The sequence below is a fragment of the Delphinus delphis genome, chromosome 19, assembly GCF_949987515.2.
Source record: "Delphinus delphis chromosome 19, mDelDel1.2, whole genome shotgun sequence".
NCBI classification, from domain to species: domain Eukaryota; kingdom Metazoa; phylum Chordata; class Mammalia; order Artiodactyla; family Delphinidae; genus Delphinus; species Delphinus delphis.
In genome coordinates, this window is record NC_082701.1 from 18245976 (window position 1) to 18272945 (window position 26970).

The window sequence follows — 26970 nt, forward strand, 5'->3', positions numbered from 1 at the left end:
TATTTTATCCAGAGTTATAATATGGGGAAATCTCTCTCTTCCTTCTCTTCCTTTTTTTCTTTCCCTGTTCTCCTTTCCCTACCCCTTTCTTTATGCACTCTTCAACCCATTTAGACTGGCTTTAGCACTTTGCACTGAACCAGTTTATTCAAGGCTGCAAAATACCTTTATTTGCTAAATCCAGTAGACCTTTTAAAGTTCTTATTTTCTTCCACGTCCTGCTTCTTTGCATCATTCAATACAATTGACCACTCTTTTCTCTTTAAAACAATTTCTTTTCTCTTGCTTTTGAAGATTTTATAGATTCCTCCTCCTTATCTCTCTTGCTGCTTCTGTATAGATTCCTTTGTTGACTCCTCTTCTGCCTGAACTTTTTTTTGTCTCTTCTTATTTATTTGTTATGCTTAGAACATCTCATTTTTTATTGGACTCAGACTTAGAAGTAGAAGCTCTCAGAGAAGACAGCCTCCGTCTATTGACAATCTGTTCCTGGCGTTTTCCTTTGGCCTTCTTTATTGTTGCCAGAAGTTTAGCATATTCTGCAGCCTCTTCCTTATTTTTCTTAGTACGCTGTTTCTTCAGAGCAATACGCTGACATTTGTGTTGCAGAACACATGGAGTAACAAGATGGTGAATCTTGGGTGCTTTGGTCCTAGGTTTCTTACCTTTGTTTAGGGGCTTTCTCACAACATACTGGCGGACATCATCTTTATTTTTTATTTTTTTTTAACATCTTTATCGGAGTATAATTGCTTTACAATGGTGTGTTAGTTTCTGCTTTATAACAAAGTGAATCAGTTATACATATACATATATCCCCATATCGCTTCCCTCTTGCGTCTCCCTCCCTCCCACCCTCCCTATCCCACCCCTCTAGGTGGTCACAAAGCACCGAGCTGATCACCCTGTGCTATGCGGCTGCTTCCCAGCAGCTATCTGTTATACACTTGGTAGTGTATATATGTCCATGCCACTCTCTCACTTTGTCCCAACTTACCCTTCCCCATCCCCGTATCCTCAAGTCCATTCTCTAGTAAGTCTGCGTCTTTATTCCCGTCTTGCCCTTAGGTTCTTCATGACCATTTTTTTTTTGTTTTTTAGATTCCATATACATGTATTAGCGTACAGTATTTGCTTTTCTCTTTCTGACTTATTTCACTCTGTCGGACATCATCTTTAGAGAGATTGAAAAGTTTGTGGATTCTGCTAGCTCTTTTGGCGACAAGGCACAGTAGTATCAGTGAGTCAGGAATATCCTTCTTCCCTTTTTTTACGATGACCAAATTGAGAACACTCAGATTTGCATTCACAATGCAACCCCGTACAGATTTATGCTTTCTTTCTCCAGTCCTCCTTGGTCTGTAGCAGGAATGCCCCTTACTCAGTAGCAGGCAGACTCGGCCATGGGTCAAGACACCCTGCTTCATGGGGAAACCTTGTTTGTCGTTCCCACCACTGATTCGGACCACATAACCCTTCCATTCTTCACCCAGAGCGTCAGCAGCAACTTCTGTGGCCATACGCTTCTCATAAAAGGTATGAAGTTTTTGTTCATCGTTCACTTCAATGAGTTTCTGGCAGCCAGTAGCTGGGAAAGAGATGTTCCGCTTTATCCTGAAGTGGCTGATTGCCTCTGAGGTGCCACAAAAAAGAGCTGCCTAAACTTTAGATGTTGGAGTTCTTCAGGTTAGGACCTGGGCTGTCTTTTTCTGTCTAACCACTGTCCTTAAGCATAGAATCATCATGCCACTGTTTAGAAATTTTTCATGTGGTTGGCTTTTATCCTTTAGGTCTTAGCTTAAATATTACTTCAAAAGAAATCTTTCCTAACCACCCAATTTAAATAAATCCTCTACTTTATTCTCTTGCAACACTCTCATATATAATTTATAATTATAAATTTTTGCTTGTAACCTTATTTATAGGCTGACTGTGGTACTGGAAAGAAAGGGCCTTGAGGAGAGAAACTGTCTATTTGTCTGGCAATATATATACTGCATCCAGTATAGTGCCCGGCACATAAGTACTCAATAAATACGAGTTGAACAAATAAATTCTTGGAAATGATGGGGAAAACCAGGTCTATTTGATATACTATCAGAAATATAAACATTTTAGAGAATACATTTTTATTGTTTTTCAAGTAAAAGTTACACTATCAAGTAAATAATAAATACATGTAGTAGCTGAGTAATTCACAACCTCATTAGATTACACATTATATTTTGAGGCCCTTTCTCCTCCGACCAAGAAATTATTTCACTTTTGAACTCTTTGTGGTAGGTACAACAAGAATTACTTACTCCCATTTTATTGATCAGACTGTTTATTCAGAAATCTTGTCAGCTTTGAATTATACAGCTTGCGAAACCCTCTCCCCTTCTTGATGTCACTCCTTTATTTCATATTTGTTCTTCACCTTCACATGACCTCGGAACCTTGACTTTAGTAACTTAGCCCCTCCTTAATTTATACTTCTTGAACACCACAAATTGATTTTTTACTTCTCTCAACACTTTGATTCCAACTTCTTTTCTTCCTAATCCTTTTTTTGTCATACCTACTCACCAAGAACCTATCCCCACTCAGAAATATTTGCATTCTTCATTTCTGCGTCTTTACTGTAGTGCAGTGTGCGACTGGTGCCAACTCACTGGACTCCCAGAACTGCCAAGGAATCCTTTTACGCATCAACTCCCTCTTAGTCTCTTCAGCTGTCATTCTCAAACATTGATCTTTAAGCCCTCATCTTCCCTCGGCTACCCTTGTCCTTCCTCCATCTTCCCTTACTCCTAGTAGAAAACTTAAAGAAAATGTGGACTATCAAATGGGAGTGCCGCCTTCTACCTGTAATATCTGCCATCAAACTTGGGTCTATCTCTTCCCATCCTTAAATATTTCTCCCTTGTTTCATAATCTGTCAAATGAAAATTCCTAACTACATCTGAATTCTGGATCCTAATCCTCTCTGTATTATCAAGGACCTTACATCTTTTTTCCTATCTTGGCAAACTCACTTTGCACTCATTCATTTCCTATCACCAATAAACATGCTCACACATTCTTGGGGGAAAAGAACCACTAAAATTACAAAAAAAAACCCTTACTCTGTTGACTCTTACTCTCTGTAACTGCCATCTTTTCTTTTTACTTGTCTTAAGAACCAAAATTCTGAAAGGATAGTCTCTACACTCACTGCCTTCTATTCTTTTTTTTTTTAATTTTCATTTTTATGAAAGTTGTACATAGTTTTAAAGCAAATAGCTTTACCCATGCTTTTAACTGAAAACAAAAACTGCAGTCCCGTTTTGATACCCTTAGTATCTTGTTAAATATTGATAAGATATTTTAAAAATATGTGTAAGATATGAAGAGTAACTACAGACACTTGTGTGTCTTCTGCTCAGTTTAAGAAGAACATTATCCATAACTTTATGATCCCGTCCCATTTCTTCCTCCTTCAGAGGTAAGCACTGTCCTGGATTTTGTGTTTATCATTCACTTGCAATTTTTCAGGTAGGTTTTTGCTGTTGTTGAGATAAAATTCACCGTTTTAACCATTATATAATATAGAGTTTAGTGACTTAGCATATTCACAATGTTGTACAACTGTCACCACTAATTCCAGAACATTTACATCACCCCAAGAAGAAACCTTGTACCCTTTAGCAGTCATTCCTCATTCCCCCTCTTCTCCCTCCCCCAGCAACCACTTTCTGTCTCTATACATTTGCCTATTCTGGACATTTCATATAAATTAAATCATTCAATATGTGGCCTTTTGTATCTGACTTCTTTTACTTAGCATAACGTTTTCAAAGTTCATCCATATAAATAGCATGTATCAGTACTTTACTCCTTTTTAGGGCTGAATAATATTGCATTGTATGAATATACTAGTTTGTTTAATTATTCATCAGTTAATGGACATATGAGTTGTTTCCACTTTTTGGCTGTTATGAATAATGCTGCTTTGAATATCTTGTACAAGTTTTTGTGTGAATATATTTTTCAATTCTCTTTTGTATATACCTAGGAATGGCATTGCTAGTTATATGGTAACTCAGTGTTTAACTTTTAAGGAACCGCCAGACTCTTTTCCACAAATGGTTGCACCATTTTGTTTTCTCACTCGTACTATATGAGAGTTACAATTTCTCTACATTCTCATCAACACTTATTGTTTTCTGTCTTTTCTATTATAGCCATCCTAGTAGGTGTGAAGTAGTAGTACCTTCTTGTGGTTTTGGTTAAGCATCTTTTCATGTGCTTATTGGCCTTTTTTTTTTTTTTGCGGTACACGGGCCTCTCACTGTTGTGGCCTCTCCCGTTGCAGAGCACAGCCTCCGGACGCGCAGGCTCATCAGCCATGGCTCACGGGCCTAGCCGCTCCGCGGCATGTGGGATCTTCCTGGACCAGGGCACGAACCCATGTCCCCTGCATCGGCAGGCGGACTCCCAACCACTGCGCCACCAGGGAAGCCCCTTATTGGCCTTTTTAACTATGTTCTTTGGAGAAATGTCTTCAGATCTTTTGCCCATTTTTGAAATTGGGCTGTCCTTTTATTGTTGAGTTATAAGAATTCTATATGAATTCTGGAATGAGTCCCTTGTCAGGTGTATGACTTGCAAATATTTTCTTCCACTTTTTGTTGTCATTTCACTTGATAATGCCCTTTGGTGCTCAGAGTTTTAAAATTTGATGAAGTCCACTTTATCTTTGTTTCTTTTGTTGCCGGTGTTTTTGATGTCATATTTAAGAACCCATTGCCTAATCCAAGGCCATGAAAAATTACACCTATGCTTCCTTCTAAGAGTTTTATAGTTTTAGCTCTTAACATTTAGGTCTTTGATATATTTTGAATTAATTTTTATATGTCATGTGGGCTTCCCTGTTGGCGGAGTGGTTAAGAATCTGCCTGCCAATGCAAGGGACACGGGTTCGAGCCCTGGTCTGGGAAGATTCCACATGTGGCGGAGCAACTAAGCCCGTGTGCCACAACTACTGAAGCCTGCGCGCCTAGAGCCTGTGCTCTGCAACAAGAGAAGCCACGGCAATGAGAAGCCCGCGTACCACAACGAAGAGTAGCCCCCGCTCACCGCAACTAGAGAAAGCCCACGCACAGCAACGAAGACCCAACACAGCCATAAATAAATAAATTTTATTTTTAAAAATTTTATATGTCATGTTTGGTAGGGGGTCCAAATTCAGTCTTTTGCATGTGCCTACCCAGTTGTCCCAGCACTATTTGTTGAAAAGACTATTTTATCCCCATTGAATGGTCTTGGCCATTCGAAAATCAGTTGACCATAAATATATGGGGTTTTTCCTCTCAATTATTGGTATATTCCATTGATCTTTATGTCTTTGCAGTAACACTCTCTTGATTACTGTTGCTTTGTAACAAGTTTTGCAATTGAGAAGTGTGAGCCCTTCTACTTTATTCATTTTCAGGATTGTTTTGGCTGTTCTTGGTCCCTTGTAATCCTATGTGAATTTTAGAATCAGCTTGTCAATTTCTACAAAGAAGTCAGCTGGGATTCTGATAAAGATTATGTTGAATCAGTAGATCAGTTTGGGGAGTATTGCCATCTTAACAATGTTAAGTCTTCCAGTCCATGAACATAGGATGTTTTTTCATTTATTTACGTCTTCTTTATTTCTTTCAATAATGTTTTTTTTAAGCTCTGTTTCTTTTGTTAAATTTAATCCTAAGAATTCTGATTTTTTATGCTACTGTGATATTTTTATATTGATCTTGTATCCTACAACTTTGCTAAACTCATTTAGCAGCTCTAGTAGGTTTTTTTGGTGAATTCTTTAGGGTTTATTACATATAATACCATATCATCTGTGAAAAAAGATAGCTTTACTTCTTCTTTCTCCCGTCTGCTTTCCCATCTGGATGCCTTTTTTTTTTTTTTTTTAAACATGTCTAATCGCCCTGCTTAGAACTTCCAATATAATGTTGAGTAGAAATGACAAGAGCAGATAGCTCTGTCGTAGAGGGGAAGAGACATCTTTGTTCTGATTTTAATGGGCAAGCTTTCAGTCTTTAACTTTTTTTTTTTTTAAGTGAAAACTTTTATATTTTGAATTAGTCAGCTGGACTCAGTTTAGATGATCCCAATTTTGTTGGCAACATCCAAAGCGTCATAGTCAGGAGCCAGTCGAACATATGCCTTCTTCTCTCCATCAGGCCTGATCAGGGTGTTGACCTTAGCCACGTCAATGTCATAGAGCTTCTTCACAGTCTGTTTAATTTGGTGCTTGTTAGCCTTGACATCCACAGTGAACACCAGTGTGTTGTTGTTTTCTATTTTCTTCATGGCTGACTCGGTGATGAGGGGGAACTTGATGATGGCATAGTGGTCAAGCTTGTTTCTCCTAGGGGCGCTCTTCCGAGGATATTTGGGCTGCCTCCTGAGCCGCAGTGTTTTGGGCCGTCGGAAGGTGGGTGACGTCCGGATCTTCTTTTTTTTGTGGCTGTGTACGCCTTTCAGCACTGCTTTCTTGGCCTTCAAAGCCTTTGCTTTGGCTTCGGCTTTGGGAGGGGCAGGGACTTCCTTCTTCGCTTTCGGCGCCATCTTCGTGAAATGGGGGTCTTTAACTTTTAAGTATGATGTTAGCTGGGGGGTTTTCATAGATGCCCTTATCAGATTGAGGAAGTTCCCTTCTATTTGTAGTTTGTTGAGTGTTTTTCTTATGAAAGGGTGATACATTTTGTCAAATGCTGTTTTTGCATCTATGAAAAAAATAACATGAGGTTCCCCCCACCCCCATTAATGTGGTATATTATATAGATTTCATTTTCATATGTTGAACCACCTTTGCATTCCTGGGATAGATCCTACTTGGTCATGGTCATGGTGTATAATCTTTTTAGTATGCTGCTGGATTTGGTTTGCTAGCATTTTGTTCAGGATTTTTGCATCTATATTTATAAGAGATGTTAGTCTGTAGTTTTCTTGTGATGTCTTTGTATCAGGGTAATACTGGTCTCATGGAATGAATTAGAAAGTGTTATCAACTCTTTTATTTTCTCTTCCTTTTTAAGATGGTTTTACCATGTGTTTCATATCCCTAAATGTGTATTGTTTAATTTAACTGTTTTTGACTTTTATATAAATGGATTCATATATTTCCTGGTATACATGTATGAGAGTTTATCCAGGGTATGGCTTTTATTTGTTATTATTTGATTGCTTTAAAGTAGTTAAACCCGTGTGTTTTTCCTAAACACTGCTTCACCTGTAGCCTGTGTATATTGATATATAATGTTGTCGTTATCATTTTTTCCCTAGATATTCTAGTTTCAGATTTGTAGAAAGGCCTTTTTAAAAATGTTAATTCCCAGTTTCATTGTACTGTGTTCATATATGTTGCTCATATTATTTCTTCTTTGGGGGATTTATTATGGTTTCCTCTGTAGCCTAGTAGGGTCTTTTGGGGTGAGTGTTCTATGAGTACTTTTATAAAAGATGTATGCCCTATTTTCAGGCACATAACTGTGTTAAAATATCCTTAAGGTGTTCTGTATCCTTGTTTATTTTTTATCTCTTTGACCTGTCATGTAATGAGATGATTTGAGTCTCCTTGCTTTAGTATGTTCATGTGTTTCCCTTGAATCTCCTCTAATTTCTGTTTTATGGATGTTGCTGCTAGATTATGATAGTTAGATATTAAGATTTTTAGATACCATGAGTTGACCTCATTGACATTATGTACCTTTATCTTGTTTAAAGCTTTTAATGTAAATTCTACCTTGATTGAAAAACCCTGACTCCTGCTTTCATTTTTTGTATATGTATTGCTTAGTATGTCTCCATCCTTTTGAGTCTTTCTGAATCACCCTGTTTTGAATGTGCCTCTTATGATCATCATAGAGTTGGGTTTTGCTTTGTGTTACAGTATGAAAAATTTTTTTTAGTTAATATTTTATATTTTATGTGACAGATATGTTTAGTTCATATTTATCTTTTTAAGTCGCTGACTCTGTGCTCTGTTTTTCTCCTCTGAGTGTAAGGTAGATAAAGCTATAGATAGATGGATAGATATAGATAGGTGGATATAGGTTGGATTATATTTTTGTTTTAATTACCTTTATAACTTAACAAAATTACCTTTCGTTCTTTATTTCTTTTAGAGAGTATCCATCATTTTCATACTGTAAGCAGGAGAAAGTTTCCTTGTTTCCTCTTTTCCTCCCTTTCATTTCGTCTACCACCTAATATCAGTAAACTTAGTGTGTATGTAGCATACAATTAAATATGGTTGTATAATACTTACATAATTTTCAGTTTTAAATGGAGTTCTTTTTTACGTCTATTATAGTTGTAACGAAAGGCAAATTCTAATTCCCATTTACTTATCTCTACCACCCTCCCCATCTTATATTAGTTATACCATTTCTTTCTTGTGAGGGCGTGTAACATGTACATTGTAATCTGATACCCTAGTAGCCCCACTTCTTTTAACCTCAATTCTACATGTAAATGTATTCAAAGCAGGCTTCCAGTCCTTCTGTTGAGTTTTTCCTCATCACTTCTGCTGTTTATTTCCTAGTAACTTCTTTAAAGGGGGTTGTACAAACAATATTTCCTGAATTATTTATATATATATAAAATATATATAATATATGAGATTATATTTTATATTATATATTTATAATATGAGATTATATAATCTCATATGTTATATGAACCTATAAAAATAATTCAATCACATATATAAATATATGTACATTACAAAATCCTTGGTTAATACTTTCTTTCCTTAGATATCTTGTTGTACCACTGGCTTCTGGAATTGAATATAATCCTGAAGGAATTGAATATAATCCTGAAGAAATTGAAGGCTGGGCTAATTTCTCCCTTTGATGGTTTTACCTAGCTGCTCAGAGGAGTCTTTCTTTACCTTTAAGATTCAATAACTTTACTGCAGTGTTGATTATGACCACTGTTTTGGGACTGTTTTCATTGGCACAAAATGTGCCCCTTCAACATGTAGATCAAGGCATGTGGTGGGGGTTTTTTGTTTTGGTTTTGGGTTTTTGGCCTGTATATTTGAAGGGATTTGGATATTTGTATGTTTGAAGGGCTGTCTCCCATTGCTCCAATCCAGGTTCTTCCCTCTGCTTTTTCTAGATCTCAGAAATTCTTGATGAGTGCAAGAGATGTAGGTGTATCACTTCAAGTGAGCCGTTTATCATACTTGAAGTATGTTTTTGCTGTCATTTTCTGAAAATCTGCTACTGCTGGCCTTTTTTCACTGCTCACTTGGCCTTGAATGGCTTCTGCTTCATTTCTCCTCACATACTTCTCTTATGCCTTTTCTCATTCTCCAGATCATATCACTATTTTGCTTTTGTGTGGTATTCAAGAGAAAAAGAAAGTTGTTTTCCTGTGTTGCCACATTCATACCAGAAATCCTGGTATTGTTGTTTTCTGTTAGTTTGTTTTTTATGTATCCAGCAAGCTTCCATTACTAGTGTTTGGTAAGAGTTTATTATCTGAAGAGTTTGTTGGATTTTGTACATACTGTCTGCAGATAGTGACATTTCAGCATCATCTTTTCCAGTTTTTACACCGTCCTTGCCTCCCTCCTTCCCTTCCTTCCTTTTCCTTGCTTCCACCCTCTACCTCCCTTTCCCCCTCCCCTCCCATTTCACTTCAGTATTACCATTTCAGCTACATCTTAGGAGTTGAGGTGTGTCATTTTTATCTCTCAGTTTGAAATATTTTCTACTTGATTATGATTTCTTCTTTACTAAATTATTTAAAAGTATTTCTTAATTTTCAAATATGTGACTGTTTTTTCCCCTGATTATTGTATTACTGACTTCTAATTTAATTGTAATACAGAGAATAATACCAGTTGTTTGAAATGTGTTAAAGTGGTCAGTTTTCTTAAATGCTCTGTGTTTACTTGAAAAGAATATGTATCCTCTAGTTGTTGGCTGCAGTTTTACACATATCCTATTTGTTTTGAGACTGTTAATTGTATTCCTTGAATCAGCTATACTCTTACTAAATTTTTTTGCTTGCTTGAACTATCAGTTACTGAGAGAGGAATGTTAATCTCCCACTGATGGTGGATTTTTCCATTTCTTCTTATAGCTTTGGCATTTTTGCTTATATATTTTGAAGCTGCATACAACTTTATAATTGTTAATAGATTGAGCCTGTTATTATAAAGTGATAGTTTTGCCTTAAAGTTTCTTTTGTCTGATATCAATTTTGATAGCTTTATTTTGGTTAGTGTATTTTCTGATGTCTTTTTCCACCCTTTTTCTTTTAGCCTTTTTTTTTTTTTTTTTTTTTTTTTTTTGTGTTACGCGGGCCTCTCACCCTTGTGGCATCTCCCGTTGCGGAGCACAGGCTCCGGATGCGCAGGCTCAGCGGCCATGGCTCACGGGCCCAGCCGCTCCGCGGCATGTGGGATCTTCCCGGACTGGGGCACGAACCCATGTCCCCTGCATCGGCAGGTGGACTCTCACCACTGCGCCACCAGGGAAGCCCCTCTTTTAGCTTTTATAATCAACATTTAGTTGGATTATTTGTAGGTGTTTTATCTAGTCTTCCAATATCTTTCCCCCCACCCCAGTCTCTCTTAATTGGAGTATTTAATCTAAATATAGGTAGTGTCATTTCCAGTATATTTGGATTTAAATCTGCCATCTCATTTTGTCCTTTCTATTTTTTCCACCTCCCTTTTCCCCACTTCTTTTCCTCTTTATTTCTGCATTCTTTTGTTGGTCTCAGCAAGAAATAATTGGACTGGGGATGTCTAGCATATTGATGAAGTCACGGAAATTGATTAAATCACCCAGGGAGAAAGGAAAAACACAGTATCAGAGATGAAGAATTCTCTCCATGAGCTTATCAGCAGACTAGACACAGCAGAAGATAGAATCAGTAAATTTGAAGACAAGTCAATATAAATTATCCAAACTGAAGTTGAAAGAAAAAGTAAAAAAACAGAACAGACTATCCAAGATCAATGGGGTAATATCCAGACAGCTTAATACAATATTACTAAAGTCCCAACAGGAGAGAGAAATGGGATAGATTCCAAGAGATGATGGCTGAGAAGTTTTTTCTTTTCTTTTTTTAGTGGGACATAAAATTATGACATTTTAAGAGTAAATGAAATATATGGTAAAGTGGTCTCAGGCCCTTGGGAAGAAGAAAATTCAAACTTCTTTAGAACAAGTTAGGCTTCAAAAAACTCCTAGCTAGGGATTTCCCTGGTGGTCCAGTGGTTAGGACTCAGTGCTTTCACTGCCGTGGCCTGGGTTCACACCCTGGTTGGGGAACTAAGCCATGCAGCCAAAAAAAAAAAAAGAAAAGAAATCCTAGATAAAGCTCCCCAAAACAGAAGATCATAGTCATATCACAAATCCAACTGAGAAACTAGACACTATGGGCTAGAGTTAATGGAGAAAAAAGAAGAGTAGAGTCAGACCCCTTAAGACTTAAGATATTGGAGTTGTCAGCTCAGATTACAGTGTGTAAAACAAGCATATTTAATATGTTTAAGAATAAAAAGGGATTGAGATCATGAGTAAAGGGCAAGAGACCATATAAAAACTCAATGGGAGGATTTAATAGCATTTTGCACAGAGTTGAATATTAAATTGTAACACATCTGAAGAAGTATCAGGATGCAGGAAAAAATGGAGAGAGGGAGGGCAAGAAAGAAAGAGAGAGAAATGGAAAATACGTGAAGAGTTAGATGATAAAGAATGAGAAGCTCTAATGTGTCTAGACAGAGTTCCAGAACGAAAGAAAGAAAAAGAATAGGGCAGAGGCAGTGTTCAAAGAGGAGATCCCAGAATTTGATGAAAGACACAACTCACAAATTCAGGAAGCCTAATGAATCTCGAGCAAGATAAAAAAGAAGTCTACATGTAGACACGTCCTGGTAAAACTGTACAATACCATAAAAAATACACAATCTTTGAAGAACTGTTGTAGTAACATGGAAGTCAGAATACAGTGTCAATTCTGTTATAATCTAATGGAATGTTGAATGTGCTCAGAGCAAACAACCATCAACCTAGAATTGCACACCCAGCAAAAATATCTTTAAGAGTAGAGATTAGGGCTTCCCTGGTTGCGCAGTGGTTGAGAGTCCACCTGCCGATGCAGGGGACACGGGTTCGTGCCCTGGTCCGGGAAGATCCCACATGCCACAGAGCGGCTGGGCCCGTGAGCCATGGCCGCTCAGCCTGCGCGTCCGGAGCCTGTGCTCTGCAACGAGAGAGGCCACAATGGTGAGAGGCCCGCATACCGCAAAAAAAAAAAAAGAGTAGAGATTAAAAATAGATAAATTTTTGGATAAAATTTGCCACCAGAAGACTCTTCTAAAAGAAATTTCAAAGAAAGTATTTAAGAAAGAAAGAATGTGATTCCCTTTGAAAGACTTGAGATGCAATAAAGAATCTCTTATAATCAATATTTAATTGGATTGTATGTGGTTTTTTTGTTTTCTGTTTTTGCGGTACGCGGGCCTCTCACTGTTGTGGCCTCTCCCATTGCGGAGCTTAATAGCCAGACAACATGAAATTGCCCAGGATGCTGAGAGAAAACTATTGAGAAGGATCGAATAGGGAAAAAAATCATAATGTGTTATATATTCACTTTTCAATTTTAACTAATTTATCCAAATGAGTTCAATACTGGCATTCCACAAAATACATCAGCCTTCTCTTGCATACTGATTAAATAGCTCATGTGAGAAATAGTGGAGAGATGTTAGATGATAGAGATGCTTTGAAAGTGTATCCAAAAGATACTAAACTGAATAAAAGAAAGGCAGATTGTAGAGCCTTTGAAATGAGATTTATCTTTAGGTCTGTTAACTAGAAGGAGCTACTTATCTACCCTGCTGTAGAAGGCTAGCAAGGAGTCATTTATCATTCCTTTCCCCTTCTCATTCTTCTGTGCTGCTTTATAGCAAATGAATATTCTCAACTTGCTTTGAGATGTCTAGTTTTTAAGTGGAACTGCTGAGGCAAATTGGACCACTTCTTTGGATCAGTCCCACAGTTTTGAGCCAAAACCTCATTAAGACTAATAGATGACCAACATATCTGTGTTGGCTTTTCAAAATTAGCAGTGCATCTTATTTGGAGAATAATCTTGTAGTGTTTAACCCCATAGCTGGCCACAGTCTCAAGTAATGCTTTTTGCTATAAAGTCTAAAAAGTTGAACGTTAATAGTTACTCTAGCTTCTTGTGGTTAGTAACTTGCCTGGCATATCGTTTTCTGTCCTTTAACTTTCAACTTTCTAAGTCCTCATGTTTTAGGGATATCTCTTATAATCAGCATGTAGTTGGATTTGTTTTTCTGACAGTATTTTATTTTAATACTTTACATTTCTTGTGATTACTTATAAATCTGTTTCTTACATCTTTTTACTTTCTATTTTCCTGTTTTTTGTTGTCTGTCTTACCTTTATAAAATTGAAGTTATCTTAATCTTTCCCCCTTTGCTACTCCTATTTTTCTGATAACAACCCTTGGAATTCTAATACAAATTATGCTTAATTTAACAAAGTCTAAAGTTAACTCCATCTCAATCAGTAGAAGGACTCTAGAACGCTTTAATTTCAAACACCCTTTCCTATTATCTATGGCTGTGTCTGCTAGCATTTTTTTTTAACTCTTTTCCATCCTGCAAGCTAGGTGGTGTTGTTACTGTTGTGATTATTAATCTGTATATTTATTAATTTCATTTCTTACCACTTTTAGTATTTCAGACCTTTTGTCTGGCATCATTTTCCTTCCTTAAAACAGTGACTTTCAAGTCCTCAGTAAGAATATTTTTAGTATTACAACCACACAAACACAACTGAAACAAAAGTTTTAGAAGACAGTATTTACCTTTATTATGTGAAATATCCTCTGTATTTTTCTACTCTTTTTTTTTTTCCTTTTTTTCTGCCTGTTACAATCTACGAAATCAATGTCATGACCCACTAGTGGGTCACAATCTATGATTTCAGAAATACTGCTTTAGGAAGTTCCTTTTTAATGAATCTGTAGGTGGTAAATTCTCTTTTTATCTGGAAGTACCTTTATTTCATCATTTCTGAAAAATATTTTCATTTGGTATACAAATGAAAATGTTTTCTCTCACACACCAAAGCATACTATCTTCCATCTTTTGATGTTGCTTTTGAATCTTCTGTCAATCTGATTGTGGGTGATCCTTAATTTTTTTCTGGGTAGTAGTATGATTTCATTGTCTTTGCTCCCATAGTTATGGGACTCAGTGAGTGTTTCTAGGTGCTTATTTTTATTTAGCCTGTGTGGTATACCTGTGCTTCCTGTACCTCCGGAGTCATGTCTTTCATCAGTTCTGAAAAATTCTCAGCCATTGTATCAATAGAAATATAATTCACTTACTATAAAACTCACCCTTTTAAAGTGTACAGTTCAGTGGTTTTTAGTATATTCCACAAGGTCATGCAACCATTGTTACAATCTAATAGCAGAACGTTTTCACCACCCTGCTACATTTTTTTGAGCTGTATCTTGACTGTCTTTTAACCCATCCCCTAGATAGTTGGTGAATTTTTTTGTTTATTTTTTACAATTAGGTTTTTCAGTTGTAAAAATCTCATTTGGTTCTTTCTGCAGTCTGCCTATTTTTTTGGTTTTGATTTTTTAGTATTTTATGTTTGCTAATTTTTGTAATTCCATTTTATATTTTAAACATTTTATAGTTACTTTATATTCTGTAACAGACTATTCCAAAATCTGAGTTCTTGGGAACTAAATCTATTGCTTATTTTTTGTGACTCTTGCTTGTGATAGATTTATTTCCTTTTGTGTGTATAGTAATCTTTGATTGTAACTCATATTTTATTGATCCTAATCTAGGAAAAAATTTGGGACCAAAATTGAGGATGCTTTCTGAGAATATATTTTATTCCCACTGCCAAGACCCAGAGATCCTGGGATTTCCAGCCTACTTCCAGGTTCTTTTCCTTACTAGTGAGGCTTCTCAAGTTTAGTTCCCCCACCTTGCTTAAACCTCAAGCACGAGTGTCACCCACATGTCCTAAGGAGAGCACTTGCCCATCACAGCTCTGATTTCAGTTTCAGGTCATAGCTGATTTTTAAATTTTGTTTTTTCTTCTCTGATTGCCCTTCTTGGGGATTTACTTTTCTCTCTGTGGTTCCTGCAGTGCAGTGAAAATTGTGTTTTATATATCTGGTTAGTTGAGGGGTTTTTAGCCAGGGATAGGAGTAGGGAATGCCACAGTATCTAGTCCACCACACTGCCAAAAGAGAAAGTAAAGTTAAACTCTGAACTTTGTTTGAAGACAACCGTTAGTATAACCACACGCTAATTACTGCACCATATTGCTACTTCTGCTCTGTCTGACTTTAACTGGTACCATAAAATGTTATGAAAAGCCCTTTTTCCCTCTTCAGGGAAGACAACTTTTTTATAACATTCACTTAAAACTCTACCAAGTCATTTTTTGTTTTATTTTGTGGTTCTTACAGGATTATGTTGATAAAGAGAAGGCAATTGCCAAAGCGTTGGAAGACCTCAGAGCCAACTTTTACTGTGAACTCTGTGATAAGCAATATCAGAAACATCAGGAATTTGACAACCATATCAACTCCTATGATCATGCACACAAGCAGGTGAGGAACAGTTAATTTCTAACAAAGAAAAAGATACTTTATTTGTTATAACTATTGCATTTTATGAGTGTACCCCAAAAAACTTGTTGACTATGGTTTCTTGTATCTGCCTGTCTTTATCTGAGGTCATCTGACTGATTTGACTTTTCTCCAGTGACAGAGTCCTGACATTGACCTCATCCTTCCAAGATTGTATGTAGAGTGAAGAATTGTGAGCTTCATAAATCGTGCATAAAATTTTTGGCTTTGAGTGGTTTCTAAATTTGTATTTTTCAACTAAGGATCACTGGGAGCTTTGTTTCCCTTTCTCCCCCTTTCTGAACTTGTTAAAGTTTGAATAGTTATCTCAGACTGTGGTCATTTCCTCTTCTGTATCTAAGAATTCATGCTGTATTGGTTATTTCCTATCAGTAAGTCATTTTGTTACTTGGTATACCTTGGAGGATAGATAAATTTTGAGGAGGAAAATCAAGTTAGATGCTATTTTAACTTCAACAGAAAATTCTGATGCTGCATGTTGAAGAGCTTGCTGAAAAATGAATTACACCTTCATTATGGTCTTTTTCTTTTCTTTTCTATTCTATTCTTTTCTTTCTTTCTTTTTTTTCTTTCTTTCACTGATTTAGAAAAGGAACTTATTCCTAACTAGTACTGGCATAAAGAAGGCGGCAATAATTCCCTTGGGGGATTTTAGAAGGAGGAAATGAATCTTTACATCTCTAGAACAATTCTAACTTATTAAAGAATTTTGAGCCATTTGATCTTAGGTGACTTTAGCAGAACTTGCTAAGTCTTTGGGGATACAATGGTTGTAGTTGTTAAATTTGTAAGATTTATGAGCATTACTGGAATGCTCTCATAAGCTGGACCTGTCAAACCAACTTTTTTTTTTTTAACCTTTGTTTCATCTTCCAACCAACCATAAGATTTAAGTGCACATAAAAGGCGAGCTTTGACTAAGTTTTCTTTTACTGGCACAGGAATAGTTTGTAAGCTGGTTGTGGTCTTATACTTTTTCCACATTTAACTACACCTAACCAGTTTAAGATTCTTCCACTGATAGAGTTATATTGAAGACAGCTTTTCAACTTTTTATACAACTTTGGACATTGTTTTAATATATTGTCAGCTCTACTTGATTTGAGGAAGAGAAATCTAGAGAGCATATATATGGACAAGATATATTAGCAATTACCTTACTACTTCAAAGAATCATCTGTCAGGAAAGACAAATGCAACAGTGAATATTGCTTATCCAGTAACTTCTCCAGCTTTTTGGTGTGTGTGTAGTTCAGATTTGGGGTTTTGTTTTTGTTTTGTTTGTTTGGAGGAATTAACAAAGATATTTAGCATCTAAATACATTATCTACCATTTTGGGCTCTTGAGAATTTCTTCGGTTAAGAATTGTGTATGATAAATTAAAAGAATTGATATATGTATAACTAAATCACTTTGCTGTACACCTGAAACTAACACATTATAAATCAACTATACTCCAATATAAAATAAAATTTTTTTTAAAAATGAAAAGATTCCAGAGGAAACTTTAGGCACCAAAAAAGAACAATTAGAAAGATTACATTTTTAGTTGAAAGAAGTTTCTTGACTTCCCTTTCAATTAGAAAATAATGAACCAGGAAAAGTGTGATTCAAAGTTGAATCATGTATAGACTTGCTTTTTAAGGGGAAAAAATTCTATCAGAGCAAAACAGATTTACAAATTAAATCTGAGCAAAAATACGGAACTAATAAAATTCGCATTGACAACATTAATGTGATGGATGGTAATGTTTTAGTGATGGTGCTCTCAGTTTGAGAGTAGGAGAAATTATTACTACTGATTCATTTGAATTTGACATGTTTATTCTCCTGTGCACCTTGTGTTGCCTCTGTTCTCTCATCACTTTTCTCTTTTGCAGTGATTCTCCATCTGGGGAGATTTTGTCCCCCAGGGGACACTTGGCAATGTCTGGAGACATTTTTGATTATCACAACTAGGGAGATGGTGCTACTGGCACCTAGTGGGTAGAGACTAAGTGTGCCGCTAAACATCCTACAATTCACAGAAAAGCTCCTTGCAACAAAGAATTACCTGGCCCAAAATGTTGATCAGTAGTGCTGAGGTTGAGAAACTCTGTTCTCTTAAGACTACTGGAAAACTTTCAAATACATGTGATATTGTGGTATTGTTTGGCCTTTGTTTGGTACAAACCAGTCAATTTCATTTTAAGTCCCCAGTTATGTTGTGAACATTTCTGTGTTCTCATCTAAATGATCTCAAATATTTATTATTATTACTCCTTTTTAGATTATCATCAAAATGAAAATACAAAATTAAGGATTTCTTATATTGAACTACCTTATCCATTAATATAGAATATATCTGTGATCCCTGGTCTGGGAAAAAAGTCTTTAGCTGGTGTGATTAATGAATGCATGTAAGTTTATTTGTTCACCTTGATCAAAAGCCCATCTTAGGTGGGCTGTTCTTAAACAAAGAACAGATGTGGTATAAGTTTGTTATTTTGTTTGTTTTTTGGTAGTGTTCTCTATTTGGTTAAAATGTAGGCTTTTCATCTTTCTTTATACTGTTCTCAATGCAAGTGGTAGAATCTTGAAACAGAATGCTATAAATATATAAACAAAAAAATGCATAGTACTGAATTTTTTATAGTTACTTTTCCCTGCCCTTAGAATTTCTAAGGAGACTTTAACTGACCTTGGTACAACACAGCTAAGTAATCCCTAAGAGGAGGAGGTAGGTCCTATTTTTCATTCCTCTTTGACGGACATGAACTTACCATACAAATGGACCTACCATTTTCCAAATTTATGCTCTAAAATCATAAAGACACCCTGTCTTGTCTTCCAGGAAGGCACACAGGATTATTATGAATCTGAGATAATAGGTAAGTACATTCAACCCTATATTAGTAATCCCTAGTTTGCATCTTTCATCAAATTTTCACCATTAAAATTTTCCAGAGAAATAATATGTTAGTGGTAAACTTACCAGTGTAGGCAGGATCCTGAACATGCCCTTATCTTTATTAAGCACAAGTAATCTCTCAAAAAGGAGCTATGTGGTCACCCTTATTTGTGGTGATTTTTTATCCCCCTGCCCTTTGGTGCTGTGTACATCTCACTATTCACTCGTTTTTCTCAAATTTTCTAAGATATTTTGTGAAGAGAGTCATTAATACACAGATATTAAGACCCAGCTTGATTTTCAGAGATGAAAAACCTAATTAGACATTTTGGCTCTTTTTAGCAGTTCAATCCTCTTTAAAAGTGATAATTTCATACATTTTGAAATCTTCAAGGGTAAGCCTTCCATTCCTCAAGGGATAACCCAATGTATGATTCATTTTTATATATGTTAGTTCTGATATGCCTGAGTGCTCAATAAACATTAGTATTCATCTTCTACCTTTGTTGGCTTAGTTATAAGTTAAAGTTGACTTTGAAACTAAACATTTTTCCGTCTCTACCTTCGTGCCTCTTTATTTTGCATATCTTTTTAAAGAACATATCTGCTAATGAATATAACAATGGAAACCATTTCTTTAGTCTTGCAAGGTTTAAATTTCAAACTCCAAAGAATATTCTCTTTCCCAGAGGTAAATTTGTAGCAGCACAGTGGTCGGTGCCTTATTTTAATGCTGGTGTGTTTTGGTTTTGCTTTTGCTTTCTTGGTGCCTTATTACCCACTCAGGATTCTTCCAGTCTTACTCTCTTTTATTTGTGCCACTAAGGGGCTCTCCTCACTAGCCTCCAGTACATAAACTAGAGATCACAAATTGTCCCACAGATGTACAATTGACCCTTGAACCACACGGGGGTTAGTGGTGCCAACCCTTCCAGGCAGTCGAAAATCTGTGTATGATTTATAGTTGGCCCTCCATATCTGAGGTTCCTCCCTATCTGTGGTTCCATATCTGTGGATTCAGCCAACCCCAGATCATATAGTACTATAGTATTTACTGTTGAAAAAAATCCACATATCAGTGGATCTGCACAATTCACACTCATGTTATTCAAGGGTCAGCTGTATTTTGCCTGGTCTTTGTAGTGTCAGTTTTTTTCTCCTTTAATTTCAGTTGGTTCCCAACTTTTTAAAATGAGATATTATATCATTCAGGCTTTGGCTTATCTTGAAAAATTGAAACATCTGAGAACATTGGGCCTGCATATCAACTTAACAGTTGGGTAAAGCTGATTAGTTGCCTTCTCTTTAGAAAGGCATGTTCTCATTCTCCAATTGGATATGGTTTCCACTTCATCTCTTCTCTTACATAAGCCTGTGAGACTCATTACATTACCTACCAAATCCCTCTAAACATTTGAATTTGTGACCCAGGCCTGTACCTTTCCTTCTTTTCCACACAGGCTCCCACAGGTTCTCATTGACACTAGGGAAGTAGCACATTGAAAAGATGCCTTCTTATTCCTCCTTAGTGTTGGGTACAATTTCCTTGCAATTTCAAAACCATCTGTGGTAGTCCAATCCAATATCAAAATCTGGTACTGTAAAGCAGCTTTGAGAAATTCCTTTAACTTGTACAAAGAATCAGTATCTCCATCAGAGGAAAGAATGCTTTCAGCCTGCCTCTTCTTTTTGCTAAGGTAGCTTCAGTATGAAAACCCCTGTACTTCAGTACATTTTTTAAAAAAAGAAATACGAAGGTCTGTTTTATCTGTAAAAGTAGTGGTTTCCTGAGCTTTATAAATGACTGAACTAAAACAAATCAAGCTATAGCAGCCATTAGTGATTTCTCTATTCTGAATTGTACAGAATAGAATCTATAACTACTACATGGTTTAGTTAACTTTGTCTAAACTTTGTCTAATACTTCTGAATTGAAGTATTTTCTGAGAAATTGTTTGGTGATAGAAGGAATGATCATTTTTGGACTTCACATAAACTTCATTCAAGTTTGGACTACTTTCCACTTGAAGGTTCACTATTGACTGGTCAGATTTTTTTGCCTCTCGATGCATTTGATTCTCTGTATGCTTGGCACATGTAACATCAGGACAGTAAGCAAACCAGAGCCAATTGAACCTCTGGGAAGCCACTGCAGATCTGATGAAATGTAACTGTATTCCTTTTTCAGTGCAACTTTGATATTCAGTGCAGGTGTTGGGGGGGGCAGCGCAGAAGTAAAAACAAAATTAAAAAGGCAAAGTGAGAAAAGATAATTCTAGGGCTAAAAGAAAAGGACCTTTCTAAGAAGTGAAATCCCTAAGATCAGATACCAATAAAGATATTTCATAGGTGCTGTATATTTTGGGTGTTTATAGAATGTTTATACTTAGAAAACCATAAATTGATTATTGTAAAGATGTGAAACAGGTTAGGAAAATCATAAAGTATTTATGAATCCCAAAGCTTCATAAATGTTGACTTAAATAGCACAGTTCACTTCTGAAGAGATTATTCTTTGAGAAGCAAAAGCAAGTGTGAAGAGAGGAATGTATCTCAGAACTAAAGCATATTGTAGTTGTATTTTAATAACCTGTATCAGAGAGGTGAAAATTTTAGGTTCAGTGATATTTTGTACACTGTGGGATACCATTTTCTTTGGGACTGTTTTGTCTAATAAGAGAATTGACATCATTTGGCCAGTCTTCCAACAACTGAGCATGATTCGAGCCTTTTCACCTGTTAAATCTTATATACCCACCACCTCTGCTTTTGTTGAGAATAGGTTCCTTACACCCTGCTCTCACAACCTAGTTAACCTTGGAAAACTCTGCATCTGTTTAGGGAAGCTGTCTGCTTTTGTGAGCCGAGGTAACTTTAAACAGACCCTTTGGGAGCTAAGGTTGCTGGTAAACCCTGTATTCTCATACTATGTATTTCTAACTCTGTTCTTTATCTTGACACACAATTCCAAAGTGAATAAAAATGATTCTACCTAATTTATGTTTTGTAGCTTTCAACTGGTTTTCTGCTTCTATACACATGCATTCATCACAGTGATGCACTGTGGCAGAGATTCTGGGATGAGCCTGTATGTTCTATTGTAGTCTGAAAAGTTAAAGCAACTTAAGGAATGATGATAAGTTTGTGAGCAACAGTACTGAAAAGAGAACTCTGAACTAGGATGCTGCTGTTCCATTTGCTTTGGACCTAAGCAACTCTTAACGAATTATGCTCCTTCAGATTTTACCTAGAGGGCAAATCTTTGCCTCCAGATATGATCTCTAGAGGATTATGTAGATATACTTAAAACTTGTTATCCACAAAACCACAGTGGTATACCATTTCACACCTACTCAGATGGCTAAAATGAAAAAGACACAGTAAGTGCCGGAGAAGATATGGAGAAATTGGAAATCTCCTACACTGCTAGTGGGGTTATAAAGTGGCACAGCCCCTCTGGAAAACAGTTTGACAGTTCCTCAAAATGTTAAATATAGAGCTACCACATGACCAACACATACTTAAGAGAAATGAAAATATGTCCACACAAAAACTTGTACAAGATTGTTCACAGCAGCACTATTCATCATAGCCAAAAAGTGGAAGCAACCAAAATATCCATCAACTGATGGATAGATATACAAAATGTGGTACAACTATACAATGGAATGCTATTCAGCAATAAAATAGAATGACTTACTGGTAAATACAACATGCACGAATCTTGAAAATATTATGCTAAGCGGAAGAAACCAATCACAAAAGACCCTTATGTTGTATGATTTTATTTATATGAAAAGTTTAGAATAAGCAAATCTATGGATAATATAGTTCAGGTTTCCAGGGACTGGGTAGAAAGGGGCAGTGAGGAATGAATGCTAATGAATGGGTTTTCCTTGGGGGATAATGGAAATATTCTAAAATTAGATAGTGCTGATGGTTGCACAACTCTGAGAATATGCTAAACCCACTAAATTTTACACTTTAAATGGGTGAATTTTATGATACATGAATTACATATCAATAAAATTATTTTTAACAACTTCATTATCAAACTTAAATTTTGGTAGTGATGATGGTGACTTCATATATTGAATACGTGTGTGTGTGTGTGTGTGTGTGTGAAAAATACCTTAAAGCAGTATACACCTGGTGCTATTAAAGAATATAACATACTTTTAAGACTTTTTGCTGTTATTTCTGAACATAAAAGCAAATATAACAGTGATTTTATGACAAATTAACTTGATATTAACCAAATGATATTAAGTCATTGTGTTTCAGAGTAATTGGGCACAAATGGTATTGCTATAAATGACTATTAGAACTACTGTTACCTAGCCAAAAGAATGTATACTTCTCTTTTTCCCTTCTGAGTTTTTTCAGTATCTGTAATCATCATTAGTGTTTAGTTTTCTCTGTTACCAAACATTTGGTTTTCTCTGTTACTGAATAAAACTCATTTTCATCACTTACTGATATGCATGTGCTAAAAGAAGAATTTACACCTCAGTGCCCAGTAACTTGGATTTCCTTAACCTTTCAACTATAATCTTTTTTCTGTGAGTAGTTTAACGCTGAGGCTTTCTGTGTTCTCTGCTGGTCTTTTCCCTCCCTCATCACATGGCGATGTTCTGGCTGGTCTCATCCAGAGGCATCAAACACTGAGACTTGAAGTGGGTAACCTGGCCAAGCAACTACAGCATGACTACTCCAGTTTTGGAGGGGAAAGGAGTTCCTCATTAATGTTATGTCATTGGAGAGAGGCAGGAAACAGTGGGAAGAAGAGGCCGTGGATTTGGGGTATGTGGGGTTGTTGACATAATGGAAAGGGAGTAGTTGAGTTCAGAAAGGGCTGGATCATGTTTAGGCAGAAAAACAGATTGAGTTGCAAGCAACCACTGCTTCTTTGATCACCATTTTCCATCTCTGTTCGTAACCAACAAATAATACGTAAAAGTATGTATGTGTTCCCTTTCCCAATAACTGATTTTAAAACTGAAACAAGTTTGATAAATGTTTATTGAACATCTCTTTTGTGCCATATAGACAATGGTGTGTGCATTGCAGGGTTAGTTATAAAGGAAAACTAAGAACAATCTCTGGGAGAGTGAGATTGCTATCTGGTGAGAAAAAGAAATCACAGATAATCTGACCCTGAAGAGACAGAATTAGGTTTCTCTTTAGAATTGAGTAAATATTAGAACATAGGATTTTTAGTGGCAATAGAAAATACTCTCTGCCTATTTTCTGGTGCCTGAAATTCCCTTCACATGGAAGCAATGTTTTTATTCTTTAAATTGCAATAATAGATTTAAAATACTTGAGAAAGATAATAGATTTATTCCTAGTAAAGTATACTCAATCAAATATAAGCTTCTAACATAAAATTTTGTTGTGATTCAAGAGAAGAGTAGCATCAAAAGATATAAAAAGTATTTTATTAGACTGAGATCCTTGTTATCTTTTGTTGATAGGGAAAACTGTCTCATTCATTCCCAGCTCAAACACAGTGCCACTTCTTGCTATTGACACTCCACATTATTGATAATGTGGACAAATATATCACCTACACTGAAAACCTGGTAAGATTTACCAGATTCTCATTTCTCTGGTTTAATTTGTTTGCAGATGGATAGTGGAGCAGGATTTTGTGTCTGGAGTAGATATTTTTCTGCCAACACAGTGCTGTTTAGCTGGTTTTAAGAACTAGAATGTCATTTACATTTGAAGTGGTCTTTAGCCCAACTGTGGATGGGTATTTCAAGAGCTGGGTTATTTGTTAAGTTCTTCCCTCTACTGGTCTTTTGGGAAATTTAATAGAAACCCCAGCTACCATGTGAGTGAAAATCAGTGAGAAATTATGTTCTCTGTCACAAATGTATACTTTTTTGGAAATATGCTATTTGTTTTTCAGGAAAACAAGATCTTCAAACCCTTTCATTATGAATGGGGTTTGGTCTCCTTTCCCTTGAATCAAATATTTTTCAGCTAAAGATGTGTTATGTGGCTTAAATTTATATTAATAAGTATTAATAAATAAGCAAATTTATTAGTAACTCTTCAGAAAGCATACTTTATAATTTTCAGATATAAGGACATAGTAGCTTTGGAGTCACCTTAAATGATTAATTAGATCCATTCAGATTAGACTGTGTGCTAGTTTGGAGTCTAACTTGAATTTGTGTGTACAGTATGGAATTTGCTCAGCCTTTGAAAGTAGTTTTTGGATTGATGACACATCTGTACTTTTTGGTCTCCTTACTTGAACTCTGTCTCTTCTCTGACAGTTATGTTGCTCCTCTATTCTTGCCTTGAAAAAGCTATCTGAAGTTGAGTTCCTCTTCAGAATTTAAGTGGAAAGTAAAAAGTACAGGTCACACACAGAATTTCATACGGGTATTCAGTGGCATATGAGCCAAGCTTGGTAGCCTTTTGGAATAAAATAGGCAACTGGAAAATCTGATTCTGTATTGAGGGCCTTGTACCTTTATGAAAATTACTTTTTAGATGGGAAATTGAGAAGTTTCTGGTCAGTATCCTTTTCGCCATTGGCCCAATTCTGTTCAGGAGTAAGGGGTTTAAATTTTTAGGCTTTTTGGTTCTCTAAGGAATGAGACTTCCGGGAATTCCCTCATGATCCAGTGGCTAGGACTTGTTTTCACTGCCGGTGCCTGGGTTCAGTCCCTGGTTGGGGAACTAAGATCCTGCATGCCATACAGCATGGCCAAAAAAAAAAAAAAAGAGAGCGACTTCCTTACTGTATGAGAGTAATAACTAGGAAAAACATTATTTAGCTTGAATATGTTCCTAGTAAATATTGATACATGAAAATATTTCATATCAAACTTTCCTACAGGTGGTAACGAGGATTTGTCAAAAATCAAGGATCCAGTGTTTAAGCCAAATTATTCACCAGCCATTTACCAGATGAGTTCTGTAGCCTTGGCGCTGCTCCTTACGCTGCAGGGTTGATTATAAAGATAAGCCGTAGTCCCTGCCCCAAATAAAGGGGAAGGGGCAGTATTGAACAATTTGGACATACTAAATGCTTTACTCGTATTTATTTTGACACTTAATCTCGTAAATCTATTGCTAGATAGCCCTGTTTTTCTAATGAGGGAATTGCAGCTCAGAGAGGTGAAACCACTTGGCCAGTAATTAATGGATTTGAACCCAAGTCTTTCTCACTCTGAAATTTTACACAAACTGCCCTTCTGAAAGACAGGAATAAGTATAGTCAGGCTAAATATGATGATTGCTAGATCACTGCTATAACAAAGTGTTAATAAGACAGTTCACAAAGAAGAAAAATCCTATCTTTTATGAGGGATCAGTAGAGACTTTGTGAGGGGAATTTAGTTTGACCCTGAGAAGAAAGGAGAGACTTGGAGTTAGGAATCCATTTTTATCATCAGAACACCCTTATCTGAGAGAGACCCCAAATATACATTTTGGGTTTGGGAGAGTTGCCAAGCCCTGTCTTTAAGGTTTGGGTTAGAATTCTAGGGTTCCCAATTCTTTTTTTTTTTTTTTTTTTTTTTGCGGTATGCGGGCCTCTCACTGTTGTGGCCTCTCCTGTTGCGGAGCGCAGGCTCAGCGGCCATGGCTCACGGGCCCAGCCGCTCCGCGGCATGTGGGATCCTCCCGGACCGGGGCACAAACCCATGTCCCCTGCATCGGCAGGTGGACTATCAACCACTGCGCCACCAGGGAAGCCCCCAATTCTATTTTTAAGACCCCAGTCTTAACTATAAAGTTTGTAAAGGTGATACAGGAGTGTTTGCTACACCCTATATAGGACCACGATTTGAACTTGTTTTATTGACATCATCCCATTTTCTTCCCTCCCTACCTTTAATTATATTGTGGGAATTTGAGATAGGATGTCTTCAGGCTGATGTGGAAATAGTTCTATCCCTTCAACTTCAAGTTTGTACCAGGTGGCTGCTGAATGATTGGAAATCATTGACTTAGCTTGGAGACTCCAGACTTTGATAAAATGCTCATACTTTTAGACAGTGTCCTGTAGTTTGGGGAATAACTCCTAAAAGTATAAGAGGGAAGGGAATGACTGGGCATGGGGAGATTTTCCAGGCTTATGAGGTGGCTAGAGAAAAACATATCATTCTGTTTAAATCTTGGCTAGAGAGCCTGGTAAGTGTTTGGGGCAGGAAAAAACTAGGTTTGTGGCCTAAAATAATCATACCATAGTCCTGATAGGCTCTTTCTCTCTGCCCCATTCTCCTTGGAAGGAGGAAATTGGAGTTCATATTTATTTAAAATAGTTGCTCCTCTATCTTGAAGTGATTTTTATAAAAATCTTAATTCTGAGCAGCCAGCCTCAGTAAAACACTTTTGCCATCTCTTG

General features: G+C 36.5%; 2 protein-coding genes and 1 pseudogene across 6 annotated transcripts in view; 1 reads left to right on the forward strand and 2 right to left on the reverse strand.

Annotated features, from left to right (window-relative positions):
• GPATCH8 (G-patch domain containing 8) overlaps positions 1 to 26970 on the forward strand; it is a 98292-nt gene that overhangs the window by 60514 nt on the left and 10808 nt on the right. For all 5 annotated transcript variants that reach the window (XM_059996296.1, XM_059996298.1, XM_059996297.1 and 2 more), the window contains one exon: positions 15526 to 15669. In XM_059996296.1, the coding sequence (XP_059852279.1) occupies positions 15526 to 15669 (144 nt within the window). The remainder of the gene's footprint in view (positions 1 to 15525; positions 15670 to 26970) is intronic.
• LOC132414870 (small ribosomal subunit protein eS6-like) lies at positions 1098 to 3032 on the reverse strand. Its single transcript, XM_059997852.2, has 2 exons — positions 3018 to 3032; positions 1098 to 1658 (listed from the first exon to the last, which is right to left on the reverse strand). The coding sequence occupies exons 1-2, from the start codon at positions 3030 to 3032 to the stop codon at positions 1098 to 1100; spliced, it is 576 nt and encodes a 191-aa protein (XP_059853835.2).
• On the reverse strand, positions 6046 to 6604 carry LOC132415153 (large ribosomal subunit protein uL23 pseudogene; annotated as a pseudogene).